At 40.0% G+C, this 26,585-nt stretch overlaps 1 protein-coding gene across 1 annotated transcript in view; it reads right to left on the bottom strand.

Moving 5' to 3' along the window:
- Positions 1-20,857, bottom strand: part of SNX27 (sorting nexin 27) — a gene marked incomplete at its 5' end in the record, with an annotated part of 83,444 nt that extends 62,587 nt beyond the window's left edge. Inside the window, one exon of the mRNA XM_079932800.1 lies at positions 20,541-20,857. Coding sequence (XP_079788926.1) covers positions 20,541-20,857 — 317 coding nt within the window. The remainder of the gene's footprint in view (positions 1-20,540) is intronic.
- Between the last annotated feature and the right edge of the window lie 5,728 nt (positions 20,858-26,585).

Genomic DNA, 26,585 nt, shown 5'->3' with positions numbered 1-26,585 from the left:
TGCTAATACTTATCTGGTTCAACTGTAGAAGGAATTCTATACATTCCACAATTTAATACAAGCTGGAAATTCCTTAATTCTTCAGAGAATGAAATAGGTCAGTAAAAACCCCAGGATGCCTGATTTCAAAAAGGGCCCTCCCTCAAGAATTAAGAGCCCTTCATAGTCATAAAAATGTTTATATGATATCCCCTTTTCCACAAGAATGCTACTATACCAGACTCATATTAGGTGTGGCCCAATTTGGCCGATTCTGAAGACAAAAATGAATGTAAACTATAAATTCTGCAGAAAGGGAACTTTCAGCACTAAAGACTTCTGGTTCAAAGCATGGGTTCTGGAGTCAGAGAGACTTCCGTCTGAATACCAGTTGTGCCATTTAAGAGATGAGACATTTGGCAAATGATTCAATCTCATTAAGCCTCAATTTCTTAACTCATAGAATGGGGCTAATAAGATAACAGAGTTATTGTAAGACCCCAAATGAGATAAAGCTCTAGAATACAGTAATCACTCAATAAAAGGTAGTTATTCATGTGACAGCATTTCTATCAGCTGGGCAAGCAGGTTGGCAGTATTTTGGCCTCCTGATGATACAAACAAACCCTTTCTATGACCAATTTCCCTTGCTTTTCTTTTGTCTTTGTAACATAATCTAGATGGAATTCATTTGAAAATAAATGACTGAGCTCTCAACCAATGATAATAGGAAACACAAGACAGTCAACTTCAAAAGAGAACTACCGCATCAGAGAACCACTAAGTCCTATACCACACAAAAGTAACTACTGCCCAGTAAGTTCTACCCATCAATGCTTTTTCTACAAAGAAAGGCTTAAACACACCATCAAATATTTTCAACAGATATGTGATTAAACAAATACAGTAAAATGTTAATTATAGAATCTAGGTGGTAAACGGGTATTCTCGTGCAATTCCTTCAACTTTTCTGTATGTTTGAAATTTTTCAAAATAAAATGTGGAGAGGGTTTCCCTGGTGGCGCAGTGGTTAAGAATCCGCCTGCCAACGCAGGGGACAAGGGTTCAAGCCCTGGTCCGGGAAGTTCTCACATGCCCTGGAGCAATGAAGCCCATGCGCCACAACTACTGAGCCTGCACTCCAGAGCCCGCGAGCCACAACTACGGAAGCCCGCGTGCCTAGAGTCCATACTCCGCAACAAGAAAAGCCAACGCAATGAGAAGTGCACGCACCGCAACGAAGAGTAGCCCGCGCTCGCCACACCTAGACAAAGCACGCACGCAGCAAGGAAGACCCAACACAGCCAAAAATAAATAAATAAAATTAATTTTAAAAATAAATTAAATGTTGACGGAAAAAAGAAGGCAACCAAAAAATCCAACCATCCACAACTAAGACCAAAATTTAGTTTCCTTACGCATCTAGATGATACCCAATTACTTTGTGTCTTCAGCATTGTAAAGATACACTTGATAATTTTAATAAAATGCACCTCATTTTTTACATAAGACCAAAATTTGACCCCACTGGAGAGGCCTTTAGCTAGCTAACAGGAATGGCTTTAAGTAAGACTTTTATTCAACTAAAGTTAGCCAGCTGAGGAAACTGCAAAGCTAATATAAACACTCCCAAAAAAGCAGGGAAAAAAAGTTCTAAATAGTCAGGATTTGTATACTGTTTATGAAGGAACCTGTATATAATGAAACTAGGTATGGATGGAAGTATGACACAGCCGATCACTATACGTGCCACAGGAAGGAGCCATTCTATGTGGTAAGCAGAATATTATTTTGACCCCCTGTGACACGCAGGAAAGTAATTAAAGTGTAGTTAGTCCCCCAGAGGCAGCCTGTAAAAAACAGACAATAAAGTCCTATAACTGCAAGCAGTAGGAGACACTTCTCAATTCTGTAGGTTAAAACACAACGGCTACATGTTCACAGAAAGGTTAAAATAAAAAAAGTTTTGCCAAGGATGTGGAAGAGATGGAATTCTCATGCATTGCTGATGGGAGCATAAAGCAAAAACAATCCGGCAGTTTCTTATAATGTGAAACATAAACACATTTACTATATTACCTACCAATTCCACTCCTACGTATCTACCCAAGAGAAATGAAAACATGTCCATACAGACAATTATAGTTGAATGTTCACTGAAGCTTTATTCATCATAGTCCAAAACTGAAAACAGCCAAATGTCTATCAAGAGGTAAACAGATAAACTGTGGCACATTCATGCCACAGAGTATTACTCAGCAATAAAAAGGACCAAACTACTGATGCCCACAATATGGATGAATCTCAAAAATACACTGAGCAAAGACGACAGAAAAGAGTCTGTTTGATTTGATTTCATTTATTTGAAGTTCCGAATAGACAAAACTATTCTATAGTGATAATTATCAGATCAGTGGTTGTCTGTCAGGGAGGGGGCAGGGGTAGGGGGTACAACAGACACAAGGAAGCTTTCTGAAGTAATGTGTGTGCTCTATATCTTGATTGGGGTGGTAGTTAAACGGATCTATACTTTTCTCAGATTTAAAACTCTCAAAATGTGTGCATTTGACTGTATGTAAATTAAACCTCAATAAAGTTGATTTTAAAATAAAATTATATAATATCCTCATTTAGAAATGTAAAATAGTCCATCATCAGAGTGAAACAGCCCCTATTCTACTTTTAGATTACTCTGAATTTTTTTTTTGCTGTTATTGACAATGTTGTTATGAAGATCCCAATAGATGAATCTCTACACATATCTGCAGTACAAAATTGTTTAATGGATAAAACACACCCTTTTTCCTTCACCTCCCGTATCTTTGTGGAAAATAAGCTAAGCCTTCAATACTTTCACGTCTTACAAGCCTATTTCAACAAAATAATGAAGAGAAAATTAAGCCAGAGCTAGTTTTACCCCTACTACTGCTTTGGCCTTTTGTCTTAACCTCCTAAAAACAACAGGACACGTATTTCAAGCCTAGTGTAGTTAAGAATGTCAGCAACAGATGATTATAAAATTAAGCCAGAGAGCAACAGCATCTCTGTCTAGTTTATTAAAGCCATAATGTGAGAAACATCAAACTCACTCAACACTTGATTAATACTATTGTATTACATTATAAATATAATTGATCTTTTTTAGGAGTCCTAGAATCCCCTTTTTAGATTTTTAAGCATTCAAGGCTGTAAAGCATTTTCTTCTCACAGAGTATTTGAAAAAGAATTTGTCCAGCCAAATAGCTAACATTAGAAAAACTTCTAATAACATTGAAGTACATCAAGCAAATGAACTTACAACTCAAAAAATATTTAAGAAGACTATATGCAAACATGGAAAAGTCCTTATAATATGTAAAATGCAAAAAACAAAGACTATAAATATTGTTTGAGGTTTTTTGCATTTAAAATATAAAAATATCGTCCATTGTGATCTTATGAGCACATAAGATATTTCTGCCCCCAAATAGACACAGTATGTAAACTATGAAAATAGCTAAGTTAGGGTAACTATGGGTAATTTTAAAAATTTAACATAGCTTTTCTATCTTTTCAATTACACAAAGCTTTTTAAACAAACTCCCTATCTTCTCTGCAATATATTTTCTTGGAAATTGGGTGAAGATCTTACAATTTGGAGAAAAACAGTCCCCTAACTCATCAAAAGAACAACCCTTCCTTTGACTTTTCTCGGTTCATTGCCCAGTTGTTGAGTACATCTATACTAGACACTAGACTTTAAAAACAAGGAACTACTCTACTGAAATGTAAAGACATGTCCTTTTAAATTTTGCAATTAAATCATCTGGCTGGCTTAGGTTGACTCCTTTTCATCCACCTCTGCCTCTTTGATATCTAACTTAGGCAAACAATCAAATCACATAACTGACTAATTGTATTAGCAATCATGCTGTACTTTGCCCTTACACTCTGGAGATAAGGGATTCAGACATGCATAAGCAATAAAAATAGCCAAAGGAAGTCAAGCTTGATCGTGTCTGTACCAAAGTACAATGCCAGACCACTAAATACCAAGAACTTTTTGGAATTTTGTTTCAGAAATAATAACATTTTAGAACACCTAATTTACTGACAGGACAAGAGAAGTACAACTAGAGAAAGTAAATGGTCAAAGGTTTCTAAAACGCTTGCATTTTTTCTAATAAACAATCTGGTTAACAATTTTAAAAGCACAAAACTATTATCTCAATTACTCTTAATGTTAACTTATGTGGAAAATGAGACGATGACTACATAAACAGGTAGAAAATGGAAAGCCATTTCACTGGTAATATGCATCTAAAGTCATAAAAATGTTCATGTTCCTTCAACCCAAAATGGCCTTACTGAGAATTTATCCTAAGGAAATCATCATAATATGAGCTCCATGAGGGCAAGAACTTTACAGTGGCATTTGGACCATTCTCAAGTATTTGTTGAAAGAAATGAAATAATCCTGAACACAGAAAAAGCAAGGTACAAGTATGTTCATTATTTAGGTTGTTTCCAAATTTCTGTTCTTATAAAAAGTCAGCAATAGGGGGAAATGAATGATAAAGAAAATTATAGCAAAACAATTTAACTATAAAGCAACCATTTAAAATTGTAAATATGAAGAACAAAATAATCTGTAAATATGTTTGGGCCACTGTTATGTTAAGAAGTGGATTATAAAAATGCAACTTCTAAAAGATAACACAGGAGAAAATCTAGTGATGGGTATGACAATGAGATTTTAGACAACAGAAATGTGATCCATGAAAGACAAAATTGCTAAGATGAATTTTATAAAAATTAAAAACTTCTGCTCTGTGAAAGACACTGTTAAGAAAAACAAGTCACAGACTGGGAAAATATATTTGGAAACCACATATTTGATAAAGGACTTGTATCCAAAATATAAAAGAACCTTAAAACTCAACAATAAGAAAACAAGCCAGTTAAAAATGGGCAGGGACTTCCCTGGTGGTCCAGTGGTTAAGACTCTGCACTCCCAATGCAGGGGGCCCGGGTTCTAACCCTGGTCGGGGAACTAAGATCCCGCATACCACAACTAAGCCCGAGTTCTGCAACTACTGAGCCTGTGCACTCTAGAGCCCATGAGCCTCAACTAGAGAAGCCCGTGGGCCACAAGACCCAGCACAGCCAAATTAAATAAATAAATAGATAAATTTTTTTAATGTATTAAAAAATGGGCAAAACATCTGAACAGACACCTCACTAAAGAAGAAATACAGATGGTAAATAAACATATAAAAGTTACTCGACATCACTCATCATTGGAGAACTGCAAATACCATTAAATACCTATTTGGTTAAAAGAAACACAATAATATCAAATGCTGGTGAAGATGTGGAGCAACAGCAATTCATTCAATGGTAGAACCACTTTGGAAGACAGTTTGACAGTTTCTTAAAAAGCTAAACATAGTCTTACCATAAGATCCAGCAATCACACTCCTAGGTATTTACCCAATTGAGTTGACAACTTATATTCACACAAAAACCTGCACACAGATGTTTATAGCAGCTTTATTCATAATTGCCAAAAACTGGAAGCAACCAAGATGTCCTTTATAAGTGAATGGATAAACAAAAGTGGTACATCTAGACAATGGAATATCATTCAGCTATAAAAAGAAATGAGCTCTCAAGCCACAAAAAGACATGCGGGAGGCTTAAATGCATATTGCTAAGGGAAAGAAGCCAATTTGAAAAGGCTACATATTGTATGATTCCAATTAATTATATGACATTCCAGAAAAGGCAAAGATCAGTGTGCTGCCAGGGGCTTGGAGGGAGGAGAGGGATGAATAAGTGAAGCACAGGGGATTTTTAGGGCAGAGAAACTATTCCCTATGATACTGTAACACTGCATACATGAGAGGATGCACTTGTCAAAACCTACAGAACTTTACCACACAAAGAGTAAACCTTAATGTATGCAACTTTTTCTTAAATCATAGGTTCAGAGAATTCCAGGCTATAACAAGAGACTCTAACTGTATTTCAAATCTTTTTTTTTTTTTTTTTGCAGTACGCGGGCCTCTATTTCAAAAAACCTCATGGAAGCGGGTAGGAGGGAAAAGGTACAGACCTAAGTAACTGGAAATGAATGAATTCTGTAAGATTAAAGGCCAAAGGGACTGTACATAAGTACTGTATTCTAGTTAGTAAAGTTGTTTCCCGCAGGGGTACAGGTTAACAATTCTGGTATTACTACACATGTATACTGGAATTGAAAAATTAAGTAAATAAATGGTGGATGTAGGGAGCCAAGTTTCTCATTGTTGGAGTGGAAATGTACAAATCAGCAAGGGGAAGGGGATAAAACATCTATATGGTAATGAAGAAAAGCTATAGACATCAGTAAGAACTCATGTTTAACTTAATATAGATACAGATGGTTACATATAGAAATATTTATAGATATGTGTATATACAGGGGTTAATAAACACTCATATATTTCTTTGCTCTGACAGCTGAGAGGGCCTGAAAGTACACCCTCTTAGCAAGAACCATACCTAATGCCTAGATCTTGGTTTCTAATAACATTCTCCAGTAAAAAGAACCAGTGCCTCTTGGAGAAATGGCTGATTCTAGGACTGGGGCAGGAAACACACAAGATGAGCCTGGAGCACTGTGTAGTACCAGAAAGTAAGGAAGTGCTCAAAAACAAAACAAAACAAAAAAACACACATTGATGAGAGTATGGTAGAAGGGCACAGAAGCCAACTGAAAGAGCTACCAATGGCTGATTCTGGAACAACTGGAGCAACAAAATAAAGTAGCAGTCTCAGATTATACAACCCGAAGTATAAAATTATTATCCACGAGCCCATACTGATATAAATAAATGACAGAATAAATACACAGGGGAGAAGAGACATTCTTCTCCTATGGAGAATTCCAAATAAATTATACAGTTACTACATACTAAAGGAGAAAAGCATAACTTCCCACTCCTTAAGTGTGGGCTGCATATAGTGACTCCTATCCAAAGGGTACAGTATGAAGAGGGGGGAGAGGAGGAGGAGAATAACTTTAAAGTCGAGAAACCTGGCAAACTACTTTAGCCAGATGATCAAGGTCAATATCAACAGTCATAAATCATGATGATAGTATGTACAGTTGATATGAACTGATGAAAATGATACTTTACCTCTGTGACTGTCCTCCCCAAATCACCAAAACTCCAATCTAATCATGAAAAAAAATCAGACAAATTCTAATAGTCAGGCATACAATACCTGACCAGTACTCCTCAAAACTGTCAAGGTAGGGGCTTCCCTGGTGGCGCAGTGGTTGAGAGTCCGCCTGCCGATGCAGGGGACACGGGTTCGTGCCCCGGTCCGGGAGGATCCCACATGCCGCGGAGCGGCTGGGCCCGTGAGCCATGGCCGCTGAGCCTGCGCATCCGGAGCCTGTGCTCCGTGACGGGAGAGGCCACAGCAGTGAGAGGCCCGCGTACCACCAAAAAAAAAAAAAAAAAAAGTCAAGGTCATCAAAAACAAGGAAAGACTAAGAAAATGTCACAGCCAATATGCGCCTAAGGAGACATGACAACTAAATGTAATGTGGTATCTTGGATGGGATCCCGGAATAGAAAGACATTAGGTAAAAACTAATGAAATCAGAATAAACTATGGGCTTCAGCTGGTAATAATGTATCAACATTGGTTCATTTATTTTAACAAATGTTAAACATGTAACAAATAACCATATATAAGAGAAAAACTGTATGGTGGGAGTGGGGGATGTATATATGGAAACTCTACACTATCTGTTCAATTTTTCCATAAATCTAAAACTATTCTAGAAAATGGTCTATTAATTCTAAAAATTAGATCACAAATTATATGTAACAGTATGACTTCATAACAAATACATTAAAAAAGGACAGCCAAAATACAAAAAGTAGTTGTGTTAGGATGATAAGATAGGTGATTTTTTTCCTTAGTCTCCAAATTTTCTAACATTACTAATACATTACTTTTATAATTTAAAAAATGAATTTTATACCACTAAACACCTACTAGAATGACCAAAATCCAAAACACTGACAATACCAAATGCTGATGAGGATATGGCTTAACAGGAACTCTCATTCATTGCTGGTGGAAATGCAAAAGGGTATACTTTGGAAGACAGTTTGGTGGCTTCTTATAAAAATAACATACTCTTGGGCTTCCCTGGTGGCGCAGTGGTTGAGAGTCCGCCTGCCGATGCAGGGGACACGGGTTCGTGCCCTGGTCCAGGAGGATCCCACATGCCGCGGAGCGGCTAGGCCCGTGAGCCATGGCCGCTGAGCCTGCGCATCCAGAGCCTGTGCTCCTCAACAGGAGAGGCCACAACTGTGACAGGCCCGTGTACCGCAAAAAAAAAAAACACAAACATACTCTTACCACCTGGATCCAGCAATTACGCTCTTTGGAGTCAAAAACTTTTGTCCACACAAAAACCTGTACACAGATGTTTATAAGCAGCTTTATTCATAATTACCAAAACTTGGAAGCAACCAAGATGTCCTTCAGTTGAGGAATGGATAAACTGTGGTAGATCCAGCAGACAATGGAATATTATTCATCACTAGAAAGAAATGAGCTATCAAGCCATAAAAAGACATGAAGGACACTTAAATGTATATTACTAGGTGAAAGAAGACAAGGCTACATACTATATGATTCCAACTGTATGATAATCTGGAAGAGGCAAAAATATGGAGACAGTAAAAAGATCAGTAGTTGCCAGGGCTTAGGGGGAGAGAGGAATGAATTGGCAGAGCATAGAGGATTTTTAGGGCAGTGAAACTACTCTGTATACTACAATGGCAGATACTGTTATTACAAATTTGTCCAAACCCATAGAATATACATCACCAAGAGTGAACCCTAAAGTAAACTATGGACTCTAAGTGACAATGATGTGTCAATGTAGGCTCATCAATTCTAACAAATGTACCTCTCTGGTGGGGGAAGTTTATAATGGTGGAGGCTGTGCATTCTATGGAGAGCCCTAATTCACAAACCCTTACCGAAGCCTTTTTTAAGTATCAAAAGCAAAATTCAACATTTATACCAATATTTTAAAGCACCTACATCCAAAAATTTAATGCTGGGCAAAAGAGAGTACTAATAACGATAAAGTATGGCCCTGGCAGGGTTGAGAAACTGAGAGGTATGTCAATCAGCATCTAGTCTTCCCAAAGAGGGAAAAAAGAATAAATAACGTGTCAAATAAGCTGCTCACCATTACCTTTGGCTGGGTGTTCTATTCACAAAGAATGCTGCCTGAGGCAGGAAAAGTACAAATAAGCATCATCTGTCTTTCGACCATAATACCTCCAGCCACAAGTAACAAGGGTTTACTACTTGGGAAGGAGTAATAGATTCCTCAAAACTTCTAGTTCCAAGGCAATCAGGAAACAAATATAATCTACACAGGTAGACTTATTTCTAAATAAACGAATCTTGTCATTCAATAAAAAAAAGTATAATAAGGCTTAAGGTTTTAAGGTATTTTAAAAATCAATATAAAATTATAATCAAGCTATTCAGAAGTTCATTTGTTATCTGATAATTATCTGTAAAGCCAATGTAACAACTTGACACCAAGAGTAAAACAAACTTGTTCATTTCCCTCCTAATAAAATACAAAATTCTAGTCTTAGGATTTTAAAACAGCCTCCTATATTAAAATTACTAAGGCTTTGGATCTGTGCTCCACATGGCCAGGACACAACTAGTTTACACCTTTTATCCTAGCATAATTAATGGGCCCCTTTCAAGTGTCTTGGTCTGGACAATAAACTATACAGTCCTCCTAGTTTTAGTACATTTTGTGTCTGGAAGACTCCTGTGAATATGCACATAGTCTCTAGGCACTTGCATTACTAGTTTAGATAACTAAGGGCAGAAGAGTACTTATGGCGGCTTGGAGGAATTGCTCTAAACTTGTTCATCCCATTGTGGTGAGGCAGGACGGGGGGAGGTTAGGGAGGAGGAATAAGAATCAGGTCAACTATGCTTAAGAAATAACCTAAGGCTGCCGCTTTCTCCACCAAACCTAAAATTCCTTAGTGCAAAGACTACATGTCATTCAGCTTCCTATCCCCAGTGTCTAATATTGTATGTGTCATGTAGTAAGCACTCATTAAAAGTTTTCCCTGAGTGAATGAAAAAAATTATTAAGATTAGCACATAAACTCAATACTGGTTTTCCTTCATGCACTTCCATAATTTAATTCCTTATTTTTAACTTTTATACTGGTTTCACTATTTAGAGGGAAGTACTAAAAATATTATGCAAGCTCTACATTTTTCAAGCCTTAGTATTAGTGATCATTTTGTTTTCTATTGTGGGTAGCAATAAAAATAATGGTTACGAGTAAAATATGACATTCAATTATGTAAGCAATTCCAAAGTGAGGCTATGTTTTCTTTTACTGAAATATACTGAAAATAAAAGTAAACTGTTTTTATTAATTTTTTAAAAAATAAACACTGATTCCAAGGATAGCAAAATGAGGTAAGAAGAAGGAATAAGAAATAAACATGTTGACATTTAAAAAGCAGCCTGTATTTTATGTTAATTCTGGGAATAATCTATTATAATTATATTGTTTCATCTCATAAAAACTAAATGTACCACATTTAGTTAAAAAATTTAAGCACAGGGGCTTCCCTGGTAGCGCAGTGGTTGAGAGTCCGCCTGCCAATGAAGGGGACACAGGTTCGTGCCCCAGTCCGGGAAGATCCCACATACTGCGGAGCGGCTAGACCTGTGAGCCATGGCCGCTGAGCCTGCGCGTCCGGAGCCTGTGCTCCACAACGGGAGAGGCCACAACAGTGAGAGGCTCGCGTACCACAAAAAAAAAAAAAAAATTTAAGCACAATGGGTTTCCTCACACGACAGAGGCTAAAGTATTACCAGTAAAGTCTTAAAGAAATTTCCCGATACTAAAGCTATAAAAGTATACATTTATCTTGTTTGGATAAGATTTTTTTGTTTGCTCACTTTTCAACTTTGGTCTTTAAAAACTTGATCAGCATATAACAACTCTATGGTTCAATTTAAATGTAAAGCTAGATGTGAAAATAGGTTACTTCTTCACACTGCGGGGATAATGAATGCTAGATAAAGGTAAGAAAGTTGCTAATAGCCATAAATGGTTTCCCTAACCTGACTAACTCATTCTCCTCCTATCTACCCTATTTCTCAGGCCCCCTCAATCAATTATTCACCAGCAAAACAAACATAATCAGTCCTAAAGCATTTCTCAACACCAACTCAGTCTCTGAGATCTGCTATAATTTGAACCATTGCCTAAATGGCCAATTTAAATGCAACTCCCCAATGTTTTTAGTTTGGTGTACAGTGAAAGTTAATTAAAGAATAAAATCTACTTGCTTTATCAACAACCTTAGTTTGCAAGTCAGGTAAGTTACCAAAGGAGGAATCTTAATATTTTAAAGTTCTATTTCACTAGTATTTCTGAATTATTCACATAATGCAATTAAAAACATGATTCTTCATGTGATCTGATAAGTCTGTTCTGCGGTGACAAACTGCACCCTGAATCCCAACACCCATTTCCTAAATATTCAATTCGTCTCCAGAGGTACTGTATTTGAGTGTGAGGAAAAGTGTAAATCTATCACTACTACTGAAAAAACAGTTCAAAATACCTTCATCTATGTAACAAGCCCTTAGAAATGAATAACAAGATAGATACTTTTTAAGTCATATGGCCCTTCAGCAATCAAATACCATCTTTTAACCCAAATTAAGTTTGCACAATTTTTTGGAAGCTGAGGAACACAGACTACAGTACAGTTTTTGTTAAGTTGTAGTCTATTTCAGCATATTGAATAAGAAGAAAGTTACAGTAAGACCTTTTCCAAATCAGAAACATAAAGGATAATTTGGTAGGCCAGGGAAATCTAAAATAATCTATTAGCACACAATTCAGAAAGGGAAACTTTAGTGTCACATTTCCTTGGATTCAAAACACCAGGTAAAGAGAACAAAACTCACTGTCGTTTCTAAGAAAAGAGATGCAAGTTACCTACCTTGAGAAAACAGATCCAAAAAATAGTTTTTAACCCTACCAGAATCAAAATGATCATAATTTTTGGTAAAAAGAATTAAGTAACCTGCATGATACATTCAGTAGACAAACTGCACACTAAATTACAAACTTTATCATGATTAAACTGATCAGCAAAAGAAGTAGAAGAAGTTTCCAAAACTTTCACAGAGGTCATCACATCTCCAAATATTAAGTTAATCAATTTTCAAAACATACTAAATAAATATAACTAGATAGGCCCACAGATATAAAAGTACTGTCCGGGCAGGGGGTTGGAGGGGAGAGAGAGAGCTTCCTGGTTAATCACACTGAATAGTTCTGTAAGAGTAATCAGCCTCTTCAAAGCAGCTGGGAGAAAATCCACACAAGCAGCTGACTCTGCAGACTGCTCTGTACTTTTCCAAAGAGAAGTAAACTAATTACTTGTGTTTCAAGTCCACAGAATACACAGACCTGTCATTCTAGTCTTGCTCTGAGGTCTCACATACGAATCTGCAATTTCAGATAGCTTAAGCAAAAACCATTTTTTTAAAAGATGTTTTCATAACAACGGAAGTTCATTAAAGGAAGTACACATAAGAGTACTCAAATGCAGTACCTTACTCTGCAACTTTAATACCTTGCAGATAGGTGTATTTCCTCAACTATATGAAAACCTTATTAGTTAGCAGGGAGCAATAAATAATAAACAAAAAAGACTACACACATACTACCTAGCATTTGACTGATACCATATCACAAAATCTAATTCTGAAGTACCCCTCACAATACTGACAGGAGAAATTCACTGTACGGTCACCAGCAATTCTTAAACTTATCTGGGGCTTCCCTGGTGGCGCAGTGGTTAAGAATCTACCTGCCAATGCAGGGGACGTGGGTTCGAGCCCTGGTCCGGAAAGATCCCACATGCCGCGGAGCAACTAAGCCAGTGCGCCACAACTACTAAGCCTGCACTCTAGAGCCCACGATCCACAACTACTGAGCCGGCGTGCTGCAACTACAGAAGCCCGCGTGCCTAGGGCACGTGCTCCGAAACAAGAGAAGCCACCGCAATGAGAAGCCCGCGCACCACAACGAAGACCAGCCCCCCACTTGCCACAACTAAAGAAAGTCTGCGCGCAGCAACGAAGACCCAACACATACAAATAAATAAATAAACAAACTTATTTGAAGGATCTTTGTAAGAATTTTCATTTTGAATGTAGACTTCAGGTATAAATCTTAGTACTATACATATTAAGTTCCCTGTCTGTCTTCCGTCCCACTCAACTCCCAGCAACATGCTGTCTGCCAAAATAAAAGATTTAAATTAAAGGAGGCATCTTCAAATCAGAGGAGTACAGCTAAAACAGAACATCTGTAGGGCAGAGCACAAGTGGACCTGCGGCATATAGGATCAAACTTACCAACTGTAAACACAATAGTAAGTACAGTCATATAAAACATAAGAGAAAGAGAAACAGATATTTGAGAAGCTGAACTGTGCTGTGAGTAAAATACATATACAAATTAAAGGCAACCAGCTCCTCACCAGCTGCTCCCAGCTCTGGGCATTAGAGCTTAGTTGTCTTTAGTTCCCTTCTTTATATAGTACAAAACAGCCCAAGAGAGTAGATGCTCTGAAATTCTTCTAACAGTGATTTTCCTCTTTGGCCTTGGAAATGTTATTCAACCTCTTCAGGTAAATAATTAAATAAAAACTAAATTCTCAGGGAGTCCTGGGTATTAATGCACATATAACGATATTCTGACCTCAAAAACAGAATAAAATCCAAACTTTTTAGCACGGCAATCAAAACCCCATTTGATCTAACCTGAAGCACAGGTGTCTATAAACAAACAGCAACTTTCGATTCCTTGTTATCCTAAGATCCTCCCTTTGGTCACACAGTTACTTCAGCCTATAAAATCTTTCCCCCTCTTCCGCCTACTAAAATTATACCTGTCCTTCAATCACAGTTTAAAAGCCTTCTATGACCCATCCACCCACCAATCTTCCAATCTTCTCAAGCATATTCACTCTTCTTACCTCTAAACTCCATTGTGTTTTTCATTTATCTCCATTATTTCATTTTGCTTTACATGCAGTAAATTGTTTACATGCACCTTCCCCACTGCAGTGTAAGTTTCCCAAGGGCAGGGATGCAGGGACTCTGTGACTCATACAAGCCTAACAGTACTTTACACATAGTTTGTGCTTAATTGTGGTACCAGGCTGAACATGAGGTGATTATTAGCCAACATCATAAAACTGATACCCTAAATCACTGGTTTTTAAACAGTGGATTACAACCTAATGAGTCATGAAATTAATGCAGTGGGCCACCATCAGCATTCAAAAAACAAAACAAAAAACCCAAAATACTGACGGACTAAAAAATACCAGAGTGCATGATACTAGTAAACACAGTTTTGTGAAACTTGTTTCAGGTGGTTTTTTTTTTTTAACTGGGTGTAATACAAAATCTATGAGTTTCAATTTTTTTAAAAATGGTTTTAAACTGCCTAAATTTTTTTTTCCAAATGTGGGCCTGGAATTGCACCACCCATACACTGGCTCTTACTAGACTGCCTAAGTGAAGCACAGAAACCATCTCTATAGCTGACAGTAGAAGAACAGAATGACCCTAACTGGCGCTAACCTAAACCACTACAATATCCTTTGTGCCAGCAATGTCAGCATCTAACAATGAACTTACCACAGATCATGCTCCCAAAGCACCGTGCAGTGATCATAAATCATAAATGTTTGCTTGTCAACTGAGTCTCTTTGCTTGTCTACCAGATCATAAGAATTATTCCCAACGGGATTTATCTAAAAAAACAATTATCCTTTAGAGCGTGGTAATAAACCCTCTCCTGAAACAAACTGGAGAAGTAGTGGCTGGAAAAAGAACTGTTCTTCACCATAACTTATATGACCCAAACAAATCTTCACGTTACTAACAAGAAATCTTTTCCTGGTCACAGCAACGTTGCAGAAGACATTTCTGTGGGGAAGATAATGCTCTTTTCAAATTTAGTTTTATTATTTTGCCGCCTCCACTACCTATGGAATTAAAAGTATTTCTTGGGGTTGCAATTACGATCGTCATGCTCTCTTCACTGATAACCAATAAAGATAGCAACAAATAAGGGCAAAGAATGCCTATTTTGGTCCCCCGTCTTCTACCCAATTTAACAATAAGAGAGACAGGGTAAATAAAGATATAACACGGTTACATTTCAAAATCATAGAACCAAAGTTCAACTGCTATCCAACTTCATAGGGATACGACTGAATTTTAAGAATTTTAAGTGACTTCAGTCAAGAATAGTTGACTATTAACAGTCAAGAATAGCTGAGAAAACAAAGAAATGGAAAATACACTGGATTTAGCTTCCAAAGACCTGGGTTTAATTCTGGTTAACATTCATTAGTGCAACACCCAGTTTCCTCTCTTATGAAACAGGGATAATACTCATACATTCATTCAGCAAGCGTTTATAGAAGAGTACTTTCTATGTGCCGCTAGATATTTAGCTACGGAAACAGCATAGACATAGTCCCCGCCACCAAGGAGCTTATATTTTCCCTATCTCACAAGGCTCTTGTGAAGATCAAATGTAAAAACACTGTGCAAACTGTAACACTATACAAATTGCAAAGTAATATAGTAATTATTATTAACTTGCTCTACCTCTTAACCCTCACCTTTATTACAACAGCTTATCAAGATTCAAAAAATGAAGTGTAGATGATTAGATACAACAGTTAGTCCACTATCTACTGAGCTGATTTTCCTAAGGGCTGGGATTTCAAGAGCCTAATAAATCACTTTGTTCATATAGTCTTAGCTAATGACTCTCTACATAATCATGACAATAAAATGAACTGAGAATTAAAGGCTTGTAGTTTCACTCCAGGTATGGGGTGGGTATGTTGGCTGCATTACCCACACCTGGCCAGGGAGTAAAAAATAAAGATTTCTAGGCCCCGTGCAAGACCTACTGAATCATAACCTTTAAAGGGTGAGCCTGAGAATCCATACTTTTGACAAGCACACCCAGTGATTCTTACGTTCACTAAAGCTTGAGGATCACAGCCATAAAAACTTCCTTTGATCAATAACCATGATTTCAAACACCATTTACAAAACCTACCTGGAAGATCTAAGCCAAATAGAATTCAGCTACAACTGAGAAAGCAGATCCTAAGAATGTACTTTTTTAACTCAAAAATATTTCATGTGGCCCCAACCTCTTTTTAGTCAATTTTCAAATTTTCACATAAAATTTAAAAAAAACAAAAAAGAATGCCCATGACATATTTATACGTTTTTAAAATAAATTATCACTAAACAAATATATATACACCCACAAACATCTTTTTCTTATGGTTTAACTTTAATACAGAAAAGTTATATTATCTTGTAGCTATCAAGAAGTAAGGTGGGACTTCCCTGGTGGTGCAGTGGTTAAGAATCACCTGCCAATGCAGGGGACGTGGGTTCGAGCCCTGGTCCGGGGAGATTCCACTTGCCACGGAGCAACTAAGCCCATGAGCCACAACTACTGAGCCTGTGTTCTAGAGCCTGCGAGCCACAACTACTGAAGCCCACGCACCTAGAGCTCGTGCTCCGCAACAAGAGAAGCCACCGCAATGAGAAGCCCGCACACCACAACGTAGAGTAGCCCCCACTCGCCGCAACCAGAGAAAGCCCGCACGCAACAACAAAGACCCAATGCTGCCAAAAATAAAATTAATTAATTTTTTTAAAAAAGAAGTAAGGCATATACTCTCTGCCTAGCATAAATATATCATGATATTGAACGCTTACAAGTCAACCTTAGGGTCCATGCTTACTGAAGACCATAAACACCAAAGAGACAAAACAAACTAGCCAACAGACAAACCTAATCTCTCAAAAATAGACAGTACAATATCCATATCCACTGCACACTTAAACCCTCCTAAGGGCATCTCTCAAGAAATCAATCAAGAGCCCTTGAAACTATCTTAACCTTAAGAAAATCACCTGAAGTCTAATATTTCTTCACATGCTATATGATTAGTGCAAAGACATATTTATTTTGGTTCTATTTGTTGAAAGCATCCTTCACTCACTAGTCTCCAAGTGTATATACATCAAAGGGAAGACACTCAATATATGTTACACTGGAAAAATTACAAGGTGAAGGCTAACATTGCCATTCAAGAAAACTTTCCATCTGCAGTAAAATTCAGAGCCCAGAAGGCTTGTTCATACTCCAGCACCAAGCCCTGCAACATGACTCTTTCCCTAACCAGTTAGAATCTAGTCAGCTTTGAAGGGAGAAAGGACAAACCAAACCATATTGAATTTAATTTAATGACTTCTCCTAGATTCAGTTAGGACAAGGCCTTGGTAAGCAGCCTTTAAAGAAATGCACAGAAAAAATGCTCTTTTTTGTCCAAGCTTCTATTCTCGCAAATCTCATCTGTTCTTTCAAACCTCTATCAGTTGTCCAAACTACTGCAATATATGAAAATTGGAATACAATAATTTGCATATTGGAGGAAAGTGTCTAAAATCGGGAAAAGTCTTAATCAACAATGATCTGTTTAAGAAGGTCCAGACATCCACCTATAACTCGATACAAACTACATCTACACAATAATAATCTACCTATGCCTACTCTGACCCTACTTGGCACTTCATCAACATGCAAAGCTTACCTGGGACAACAGGTTAATTTAAGGAACATGGGTGAGAGACAGAAAAAAGTGTTGCCTAAAGAATGCTTTAGGAAAATTAGCATCAACCTAACCAAGATCAAAACAAGTAGCAGATACAGATATCCCTCAAGAATAATGTCTGTTTGCTCTCTGTTTTCCTCCTCTCACTTGAAAACCTAAGGAGAAGATGTAGACTTTGGAAGAAGGGAAGGACAGAGAAAGAAACTGTATAGTTGAGGACCCAAACAATTTACCACCTATCTTGGCTGTTACAACTACTACTATTTTCACTACAGTAGCAGAGAAACTTCAAAGAATTTGGAAATCAAAATACAGTTGGAAGGTGAGACCAATGCCAGGTAGATGTCCAATCATCACAACATTCCAGAAAAAGGTTCTCTAAGCAAAGAGTGCTCTTTTTGCCCCACCCACTAAAAGAGAGAAAGTTGTATACTCATCACCACTAAAATGTAATGTCTTTTCTCTAGAAGAAGAAAGGGGCCTAGACTGGAACCTGGGCCTGAGGCAAGTCCTTCTGTCTGTCTGGGGAATCATCTGAGGTCTCCTTTAGAGTACCTAGTTTATATCTGGACTCTGCTGCAAAAACCACAGTACTCTACTCCAGTAAAGAGTAAATGATTTAGAACTTTATGATAAATTTATAATTTTAAATAAATACTTCAGTTTTAAATTTAAAAATAAACAGCTGGATACAAAGTTAACTTCCAAAGGGAAAGGAAAATGACAATTCCAAGAGCTTCTATCAGAAGGAAACATCAGCCACAGATTTTGAGTTATCTAGAAAGAAAAGAATTAGGTACCCAGGTACAAAGCAAAAGGTCACTACTGCATTCTGCATCTGAATGCCCTGACACCCAAAAAATTAAGAATATATTGCCAGAGTACCAGAAAAGTCATAGGACATTAACAGAAAAAAGAACGCATCTATTTACAGGAAGGACAGAGGATATGTATAATAGCTTCAAACACTTACTTTGGTGAACTACTCTTTCTTGAGGTGGAAGGTAAGAGGAAACAGAATGAATGGATACCATAGAGTAAGAATGTCAAGGATAAGGGTAAGAGGCATAAGCTGAATAAGAAGGGATAGTCTACTCTATAGGTCCTTCAAAATACTCATCCCCTTGAAACATTGATCAAACCTACTGTATAAACCTACTGTTCTACTAGAAGAAAGACTGAAGGTTATGGAAATTATGGTTAAAATAACATTTATAATAATGAGAAAGAGGGAATTCCCTGGCGGTCCAGTGGTTAGGACTCTGCGCTTTCACTGTGGTGGGCCTGGGTTCAATCCCTGGTGAAGGAACTAAGACCCCTCAAGCCGCGCGGAGCGGCCAAAAAAAGAGAGAGAAAGATTCATGAGGGCAAATCCTAGCACTGAAAGAGAGGGCAAAAGTGTGAAAAAAGAATATACAAGAGTCAGTAAGCAGGAGAGAGATATAGGATTGAAGACTGCTGAGGAGAATGGAGACAATGAGAGCATACACCACCTACCAGTCAATCAGCAATCACTATACAAATCTTAATACAAAGTATAAAAACACAAATGTAACACCTGGATTAAAGGAGTAGGAGGAGGTCTGCAAAGAAACTGCAAGACAGGGCAGCATCCTGCCAGAGTTTTAAGGTATTCGGTGAGGAAGTAAGGATGAAGGAATATGAAGCGGGAGGCACTGCAGCAAGGAAAGAGGATGGGTTTCAACATGAAGGAGCCTAAAAAAGAGAAAGAAGGGAAAACAACCTCAGAGAGAAACAATAGGATAAAGTCAAGCATGATATCACAAGAGAACAGACTAGAAGACAGAATGAAAATGGCATGCCCTGAAAAAGTGGGGAGGTCAAAGACCCAAAAGGGGCTGTAGTTGGGGGGAAGTAGGAGCTAAGGAGAGCTCTACCATAAACCCGACTAAAAAGAAATATGAGTATGGTGCAGAAGTGAAGACAGGGGCCAGAACAGGGATGCTCTCAGACGGATGTGGTGATGGAGACGCTAGATTCAAAATACTGGTGTGATAAGGGGACTACTGTGAAGAGAAACTATCGTGTCAAAGACGACACCACCATCAAAAAAAAAAAAAAAAAAGCAAGGGTCAGAAAAGAAGGTATTCTCAGAGTATGAATACAAAAAAGAGGGGAGGAAAGGGACACACGGTAGGACAGAAAAATAGAGAGAGTGCTTAACCCTAAGGAGAGGGTAACTAAGGAAAGAAAAAGGAGTGCAGCGTGGAAGGATGATGTTTCCGGAAGAAAAGTAGGAGCCGACCAAAGGTCCTGCCTATTTGGTTTAGAGGGCAGAAGGGACGGTCCACGGGGGCTAAAAGGAGTGGTGGAGAACAAGAAACTATGATGCTCAAGATGAGAACTTGGGGAGGACACACAGTGGCTGGGTCAGAAAAGGAGATGTTGTCAGTCAGAAGCAGAAAAAGGTTCAACAAGAGGAAAGCAAGGGGCACCGAGGAGCAGAAAGCAGCAGCCAAAGGGGAAGGCAAGGGGGCAGAAAAGAAGCCAAAGCAATGGGGGCAGGGGTAAAAGCAGTAGGGGCGCTGGGACACTGGAGATTACAGGGAGGGTGCGGGGGTCCCAGAAACCCGGGGTGTGGGGAGGTAAAAGGGCCAACCTCCATGGAGGGGCGGGGGGCCGGTTCGGGGGTTGAGGGGAGGTGCGGCCTGAGGGTGACAGGGGTAGAGGGGAAATGCAGGGACAGACAGAGGGGAAGGGGTGGGGCGGCGGGCAGCCCCGATACTCACACCTCCAGAATGCGGTCCCCCTTGCGCACCCCGGCCCGGTCGGCCGCCCCCCCGGGCAGCACGGCGCTCACATGCTGCAGCGGCGCGTACAGCTCCCCGTTGATGCTCCGCAGTTGCCCGCCCTCGCTCACTTGGCCCCGCACGTTGAAGCCGTAGCCGGACTCGGACTTGACGATGCGCACAACCCGCGGGCCGCCGCCTCCCCCGCCGCCGTTCCCGGCGCAGTGGAGCCCAGACCCCCCACCGCCGCCGCCGCCGCCACCTCCGTTCCTGTGAGGGGCTGAGGGGTGAATCCCTTCCCCGTCCTCATCCGCCATCTTGCGAGCGAGCAAGCCGTACTCCCACCACCCTACGCCTCCACTCCCTCCGCGCGTGCTCGGCCTTCTCAGCAGCCGCGCGACCCCCGGCGCGCGCGCCCGCTCCGCCGACGGCGGGACCCGAGTCGGCCACGGAGCTGCCGGCGCGGGTAAAGGGGAGACAGGGGGCGGGGGGAAAGAGGACGGTTTAGACGCCGTGAAGCCTCCTGGGAGTTGTAGTTTCTGAATGGTGGGGGCGGGGAGAGGGCTGGGCCCGGGCCGGAGCTGAGGTTATGTGACGCAATTTGGGCGCAAAGCCTGCTGGGGGTTGTAGTTCACCTTTCAAGCTCTTCTTACGAGTGTCCTTTTGGATGGTGAGCAGGTAACCCAGCCTGGAGTGGAGGTGACAGATTCATCTGCTGACGTGGAGGATATTTTATTTTTCTTTCATTTCATAATCTTTAAAAAACAATAATATTAGGACAATTTGATGTTTGTGTCAGCATAGTCTTAAATTATAACAACTCGTTTGCTCAGTACCTTATGTGTCTACATACTTTTTTTTTTTCAGTCCCCGCGGGCTCGCAGGCGGAATCTTAGTTCCGTGACCAGGGATGGAATCGGCGCCCCACCCCCACCCCCTCAGTGGAAGCGGGAGTCTTAACCACTGGACCACCAGGGAAGTCCCTATATACATTATTTTATTGAATGACCCCAACAATCTTGTGAGACAACTGGGTCATGAATTCGCTTCTCTATTTCAGTATTGGGAAACTGAACCAAAGTCATCCAGCTGTTAAGTAACAGGAACCAAGGCCCAGTTATTTCTGTGCAACTTTCTTTTCATATATTGCAACTACATAAAAACTTGCCCCATCTATGTAAAAAAGCATATGTAGAGGAAACTATATGGTCTCAGTGATTTAGACCTGGACATTAGAGTGTCCAAGTAATAATTTCAATTGAGCAATGATTTTGTTTTTTAAGTTTTAAAATATCCATTTTTTTTTCTTATTGAAATATAGATGATTTACAATAGTATGTAAGTTTCAGGTATACAACGTAGTGATTCACAATTTTTAAAGATTATACTCCATTTATAGTTATTATAAAATATGGGCTATATTCCCTGTGCTGCACAATATATCCTTGTAGCTTATTTATTTTATACACAGTAGTTTGTACCTCTTAATCCCCTACCCTTATCACGCTCCTCCCCCCTTCCCTCTCCCCACTGGTAACAACTAGTTTGTTTTCTGTAACTGAGAGTCTGTTTCTTTTTTGTTATATTCACTACTTTGATTTATTTCTTAGACTCCACGTATAAATGACAACATACAGTATTGAGCAGTGATTTTGAAGTTACCGTTACTTCAAATTCATTTTGTTTCCCCCAACAACACAGTAGAGTTCTTTGCATATGGCAGCAATTGATGTTTTTTGGCTACCTACCCGAACACAAACTTGCAGATATTGTGCAGAATGCCTGGCAAAGGCAAGTAAGAAGAGCAAGAGCAAAAATAATGAAAAATAGCTTACTTAAGCACTTAACTGCTCAAGTCTGGTATTTGATTTTACTCTACTGGCAGGCTAATAAATTAGTCTGTTACTGTATCATGGATGCTGATAAAAGACACAGAATTCCTGGGTCAGCGACAAAGGACTTTTACTCGCAACATAGGGAGCCACTTGAGCTTCAGCCCCTTTGTATCAATTCCTCTTGCCCCGCCAAGTGCCACAGGGATGACATGAAGGGCTCAGATGAATGCTGTGCACTTGGTGGGCTTACACCACAGCTGGGGAACCCGCTGTTTTGTAGGAAGCAGTAAGCAAACCTGTTGTTTGTCCTGGAGGGAGAGCTTACTTCAATACTCACAGCTGCTAACTGTAAACATAACCCTGAGAAATGACCCTGGTAAAAAGCGGTCAGGGCTTTGCATTCTTGTCATACCCAGGAAGATGGGTAGAAGCATGAAAGACCCATGAAGGACTGTCTCTCTCAACGTAACTATGTGCCAAACACTATTCTAAGCACTCTTTTTTTTTTTTTTGACTGCGTTGAGTCTTCGTTGCTGCGCACGGGCTTTCTCTAGTTGCGGTGAGCGACTCTTCTTTGTGGTGTGCAGCCTTCTTATTGCGGTGGCTTCTCTTGTTACAGAGCAGAGGCTCTAGGTGCACAGGCTTCAGTAATTGTGGCACGCAGGCTCAGTAGTTGTGGCTTGCGGGCTCTAGAGCACAGGCTCAGTAGTTGTGGTGCACGGGCTTAGTTGCTCCACGGCATGTGGGATCTTCCCGGACCAGTGATCGAACACGTGTCCCCTGCATTGTCAGGCGGATTCTTAACCACTGCACCACCAGGGAAGTCCCCTCGCTCTTTTTTAAATCCCTGCAACAAATACACCTTCCAGTGACCCCATCTCCCCTTCAGTGAGTCACACGCTTTTGTAATACCCTCCCCTTGAGTGTGGGCAGGACCCGTGACTTGCTTCTAGACAATAGAATATAGTGAAGATGATGATGTGTCACTCCCATGGTTACAGGTACATTATATAACATTCCTTCTTAGCTGACTGGGGTGAGAGTCTCTTGCTGGCCCTAAAGAAGAACGCTGCCATGTTGTGAACTGCTGGTGAAGAAGGCCCATGACAGGGAACTGCAGGAGCCTCTAGGAACTGAGAGTTGCCCTGAGTGGACAGCGAGAAAATAGGGCCCTCAGTCCTAAGCCTGCAAGAAATTCTGCCAACAACCTCGTGAGCTTGGAGGAGGATTCTTGGCTCCACTAGGGAACATAGCCCAGCCAGTGCCTTGACTGCAGGCTTGTGAGACCCTGCAGAGGACCCAGCTAAGCTGAACCCTGACTCCTGGACCACAAAAGTTGTGAGATAATAAATGTGTATTGTTTTAAGCTGCTAAATTTGTGGTAATCTGTTACAGGACAATAGATAACGAATATAACTCCTGTTGCAACTATGGTCAGTGCTACTCAGTTTAGATCAATTTAATACTTAGTTTAGCTTTACCTTTCCAATCTGAACATAAGCTTCTTGAAAACAAGGAACTTGTTACATGTGACTTGTCATGCCCTCAGAATGTATCAGAGTGAGAGGCACAAGAGAAGGAGCTCAACAAAGGTTGATAGAATGTTAGTCCAGGAAAGGACCATAAAGTGGCTAATAATACCTGCTGCATAGGGACATGGTGGGGACCAAATGAGAATATGTGGGAAACACCTAACATAATATTAATACTTAGCACAGAGCTATTATTAAGAGTACTAATAGGGAGGGAGGCTCAGGAGGGAGAGGATATATGTATACACATAGGCTGATTCACTTTGTTGTACAGCAGAAACTAACACAACATTGTAGAACAATTATAATCCAATAAAAAAATACTAATTAATATCACATCTAGCCCTATTCCCTCATTTTGCTGGTAAAGGAATAGCTCCCTCCACTATCACCCTTTGAAAAAGGAAGTAGATCCAGCAAGGTACTATGATTTTCAAAAGTCATTCAGCAGGGCTTCCCTGGTGGCGCAGTGGTTGAGAGTCCACCTGCCGATGCAGGGGACACGGGTTCGTGCCTCGGTCTGCGAAGATCCCACATGCCGCGGAGCGGCTGGGCCCGTGAACCATGGCCGCTGAGCCTGCGCATCTGGAGCCTGCGCTCCGCAACGGGAGAGGCCACAGCAGTGAGAGGCCCGCATACCACCAAAAAAAAAAAGAAAAAAGTCACTCAGCAGATCAGTGGCCAGCACCCAACCCTAAGCAGAAAAATTAAATGGCGTGAATGAGGAAATAAGGCATGCCATTTCCCAGGGAGTCGTGAGTTGAAGAAAACAAAAAGAGGGCTCTTTTTTTTAGGCCTTTGCACTAATTCTGACTCTTCTTTCATTTTCACTACCTTTCTGTACTTTTTTCTGTGAAGACCACATGAAAAATCACTTTTTTGGTAAACTGAATTAACTGATTTGCTAGAGTGGATAAGACCTAGAGACTAGAGGGTTTATGAGTCAAGATTCCTTTAGTTGCAAGTGACAAAGTCAATTCAAATTAGCTTAAGCAAAAAAGAGAATTTATTTGTTCACATAGCTAAGGAGGACACCGGGTATTTCCTTAATTGTAGCTGTGTAACAAACCATCCCAAAGCTTAGTGGTTTAAAACCATCGATTTATTATTCTCTTGGACTCTGTGGGTCAGGAATTCAGATAGGATACATAGGGATGACTTGTCTCTGCCCCTGCTTGATGCCTGGAGCCTCACTTGGGAAGACAAAGGCTAGGGGTGACTCGATGGCTGGGTTCATCTGGAAATGTCTCATTTCTGGTGGTTGAGGCTGGCTGTCTGCTGGGACCTCATCTAGGGCTGTTGGCATGACTCCTATACATGGTCTCTTCATGTGGCTATCGGCTTCTTCAAGCATGGTGCCTGGTTTCCAAAATCAGATGTCCCAAGAGAATAAAGCGATAGTGTATGGCGTTTTTATGACTCTGTGTCAGAAGTCATATAGCAGCACTTCCACCATACTTTTGTGGTCCAAGTGGTCATAAAGTTCTGTCCAGGTGCAAGGGGAGGGGATATAGACACCACCACTCCATGGAAGGAGTATCGATGTTGCAGTGTAATTAGAATATATGGGATGGGATATATCATGGTGGCCATTTCTGGAAAACATAATCTGCCACACTGGGATAGCTCATAGATTTAGAGCAAATGCTATAGGAACCTAGGCCTTAAGGTCTGACACAGAGAACTCAAGGTCATCTCCCTCTTTTTCTTCTGACTTTCATTTTTGCTCATCTCTGTTTCTCTTTGTCTATGAGCAAAAAACACCTTGTTTTTCGCAGTGTCTGTATCTAATTTCCTAGGGAAGGACTTTTGCCATTCCTTGAGTCATGTGCCTACCACCTGGACTGATTGAAGTTGCCTGGAGAATGAAGAACTGTGATTGTCCAAACCAGGATCACATGCCCAGCTCACATGTCTAAAAGAAAGTTTGCTGTGTAGGCTCTGAGGAATAGCTAGTACAATCTGCCACAGGTTTAATGTAAATGAGCGTTGATGTCAGCTTCGTGTGTAATTATAATTATGTTAGTTTCCTATCAGTATTCTGTAGTTGCAGTATTTCAAAGCCCTTTACCTGGTCATCTTCATATGATGCCCTTGTCTTCTACTTTGTCACACAACAACTCTCTGAGATTTGCTGGGTTTCCCATCGGAGAGAAAAGCTCCCTGGCTCTTACAGCCATACTGGCTGGCTTTTTTCACCCATTCCGTCTCACCACACCTGACTGGCATGTTTCACAGAGCTATTCCCAAATATCATTTTTTACCATCCTTCCAGTTGCAACTCCCTAGGCAATTGTCGCCCTGTTATTTGTGCCTCTCTTCATTTTCTCCAACGTCTCCCCTCCCCTTTCTTTTCTCAAAATCAAACTCAATTTTCCAGGGGTCCCTTTTCCTAGAAATTGCTTCCCAGAGCCAACAGTTCAGAAATAATACAATAGGTTGGGCTAGCTCATAACAAAAAGACCAATGCTGAGTCAATAGCATCATCCAGTGGAAAAGCATGTGAGACTTGGGTCCTCTGCATTGGTTCCTGTTTAGCTTTAATCCTTAACAAGTCATTTATCAATAGTATGCTTTTGGCTGCAAGTACAGAAAATGCAAAAGTGGTTTAAATAATAAGGAAATTTATGATCTTGCATAAATAGCAAGACTAAAAGTGGGGAGTTCCAGAGTTGGTT

The sequence above is a fragment of the Stenella coeruleoalba genome (genome assembly GCF_951394435.1).
Source record: "Stenella coeruleoalba genome assembly, chromosome: 1".
NCBI lineage: Eukaryota > Metazoa > Chordata > Mammalia > Artiodactyla > Delphinidae > Stenella > Stenella coeruleoalba.
Note: the sequence above shows the minus strand (reverse complement) of the source record. Positions and strands in the feature narration are given on the sequence as shown.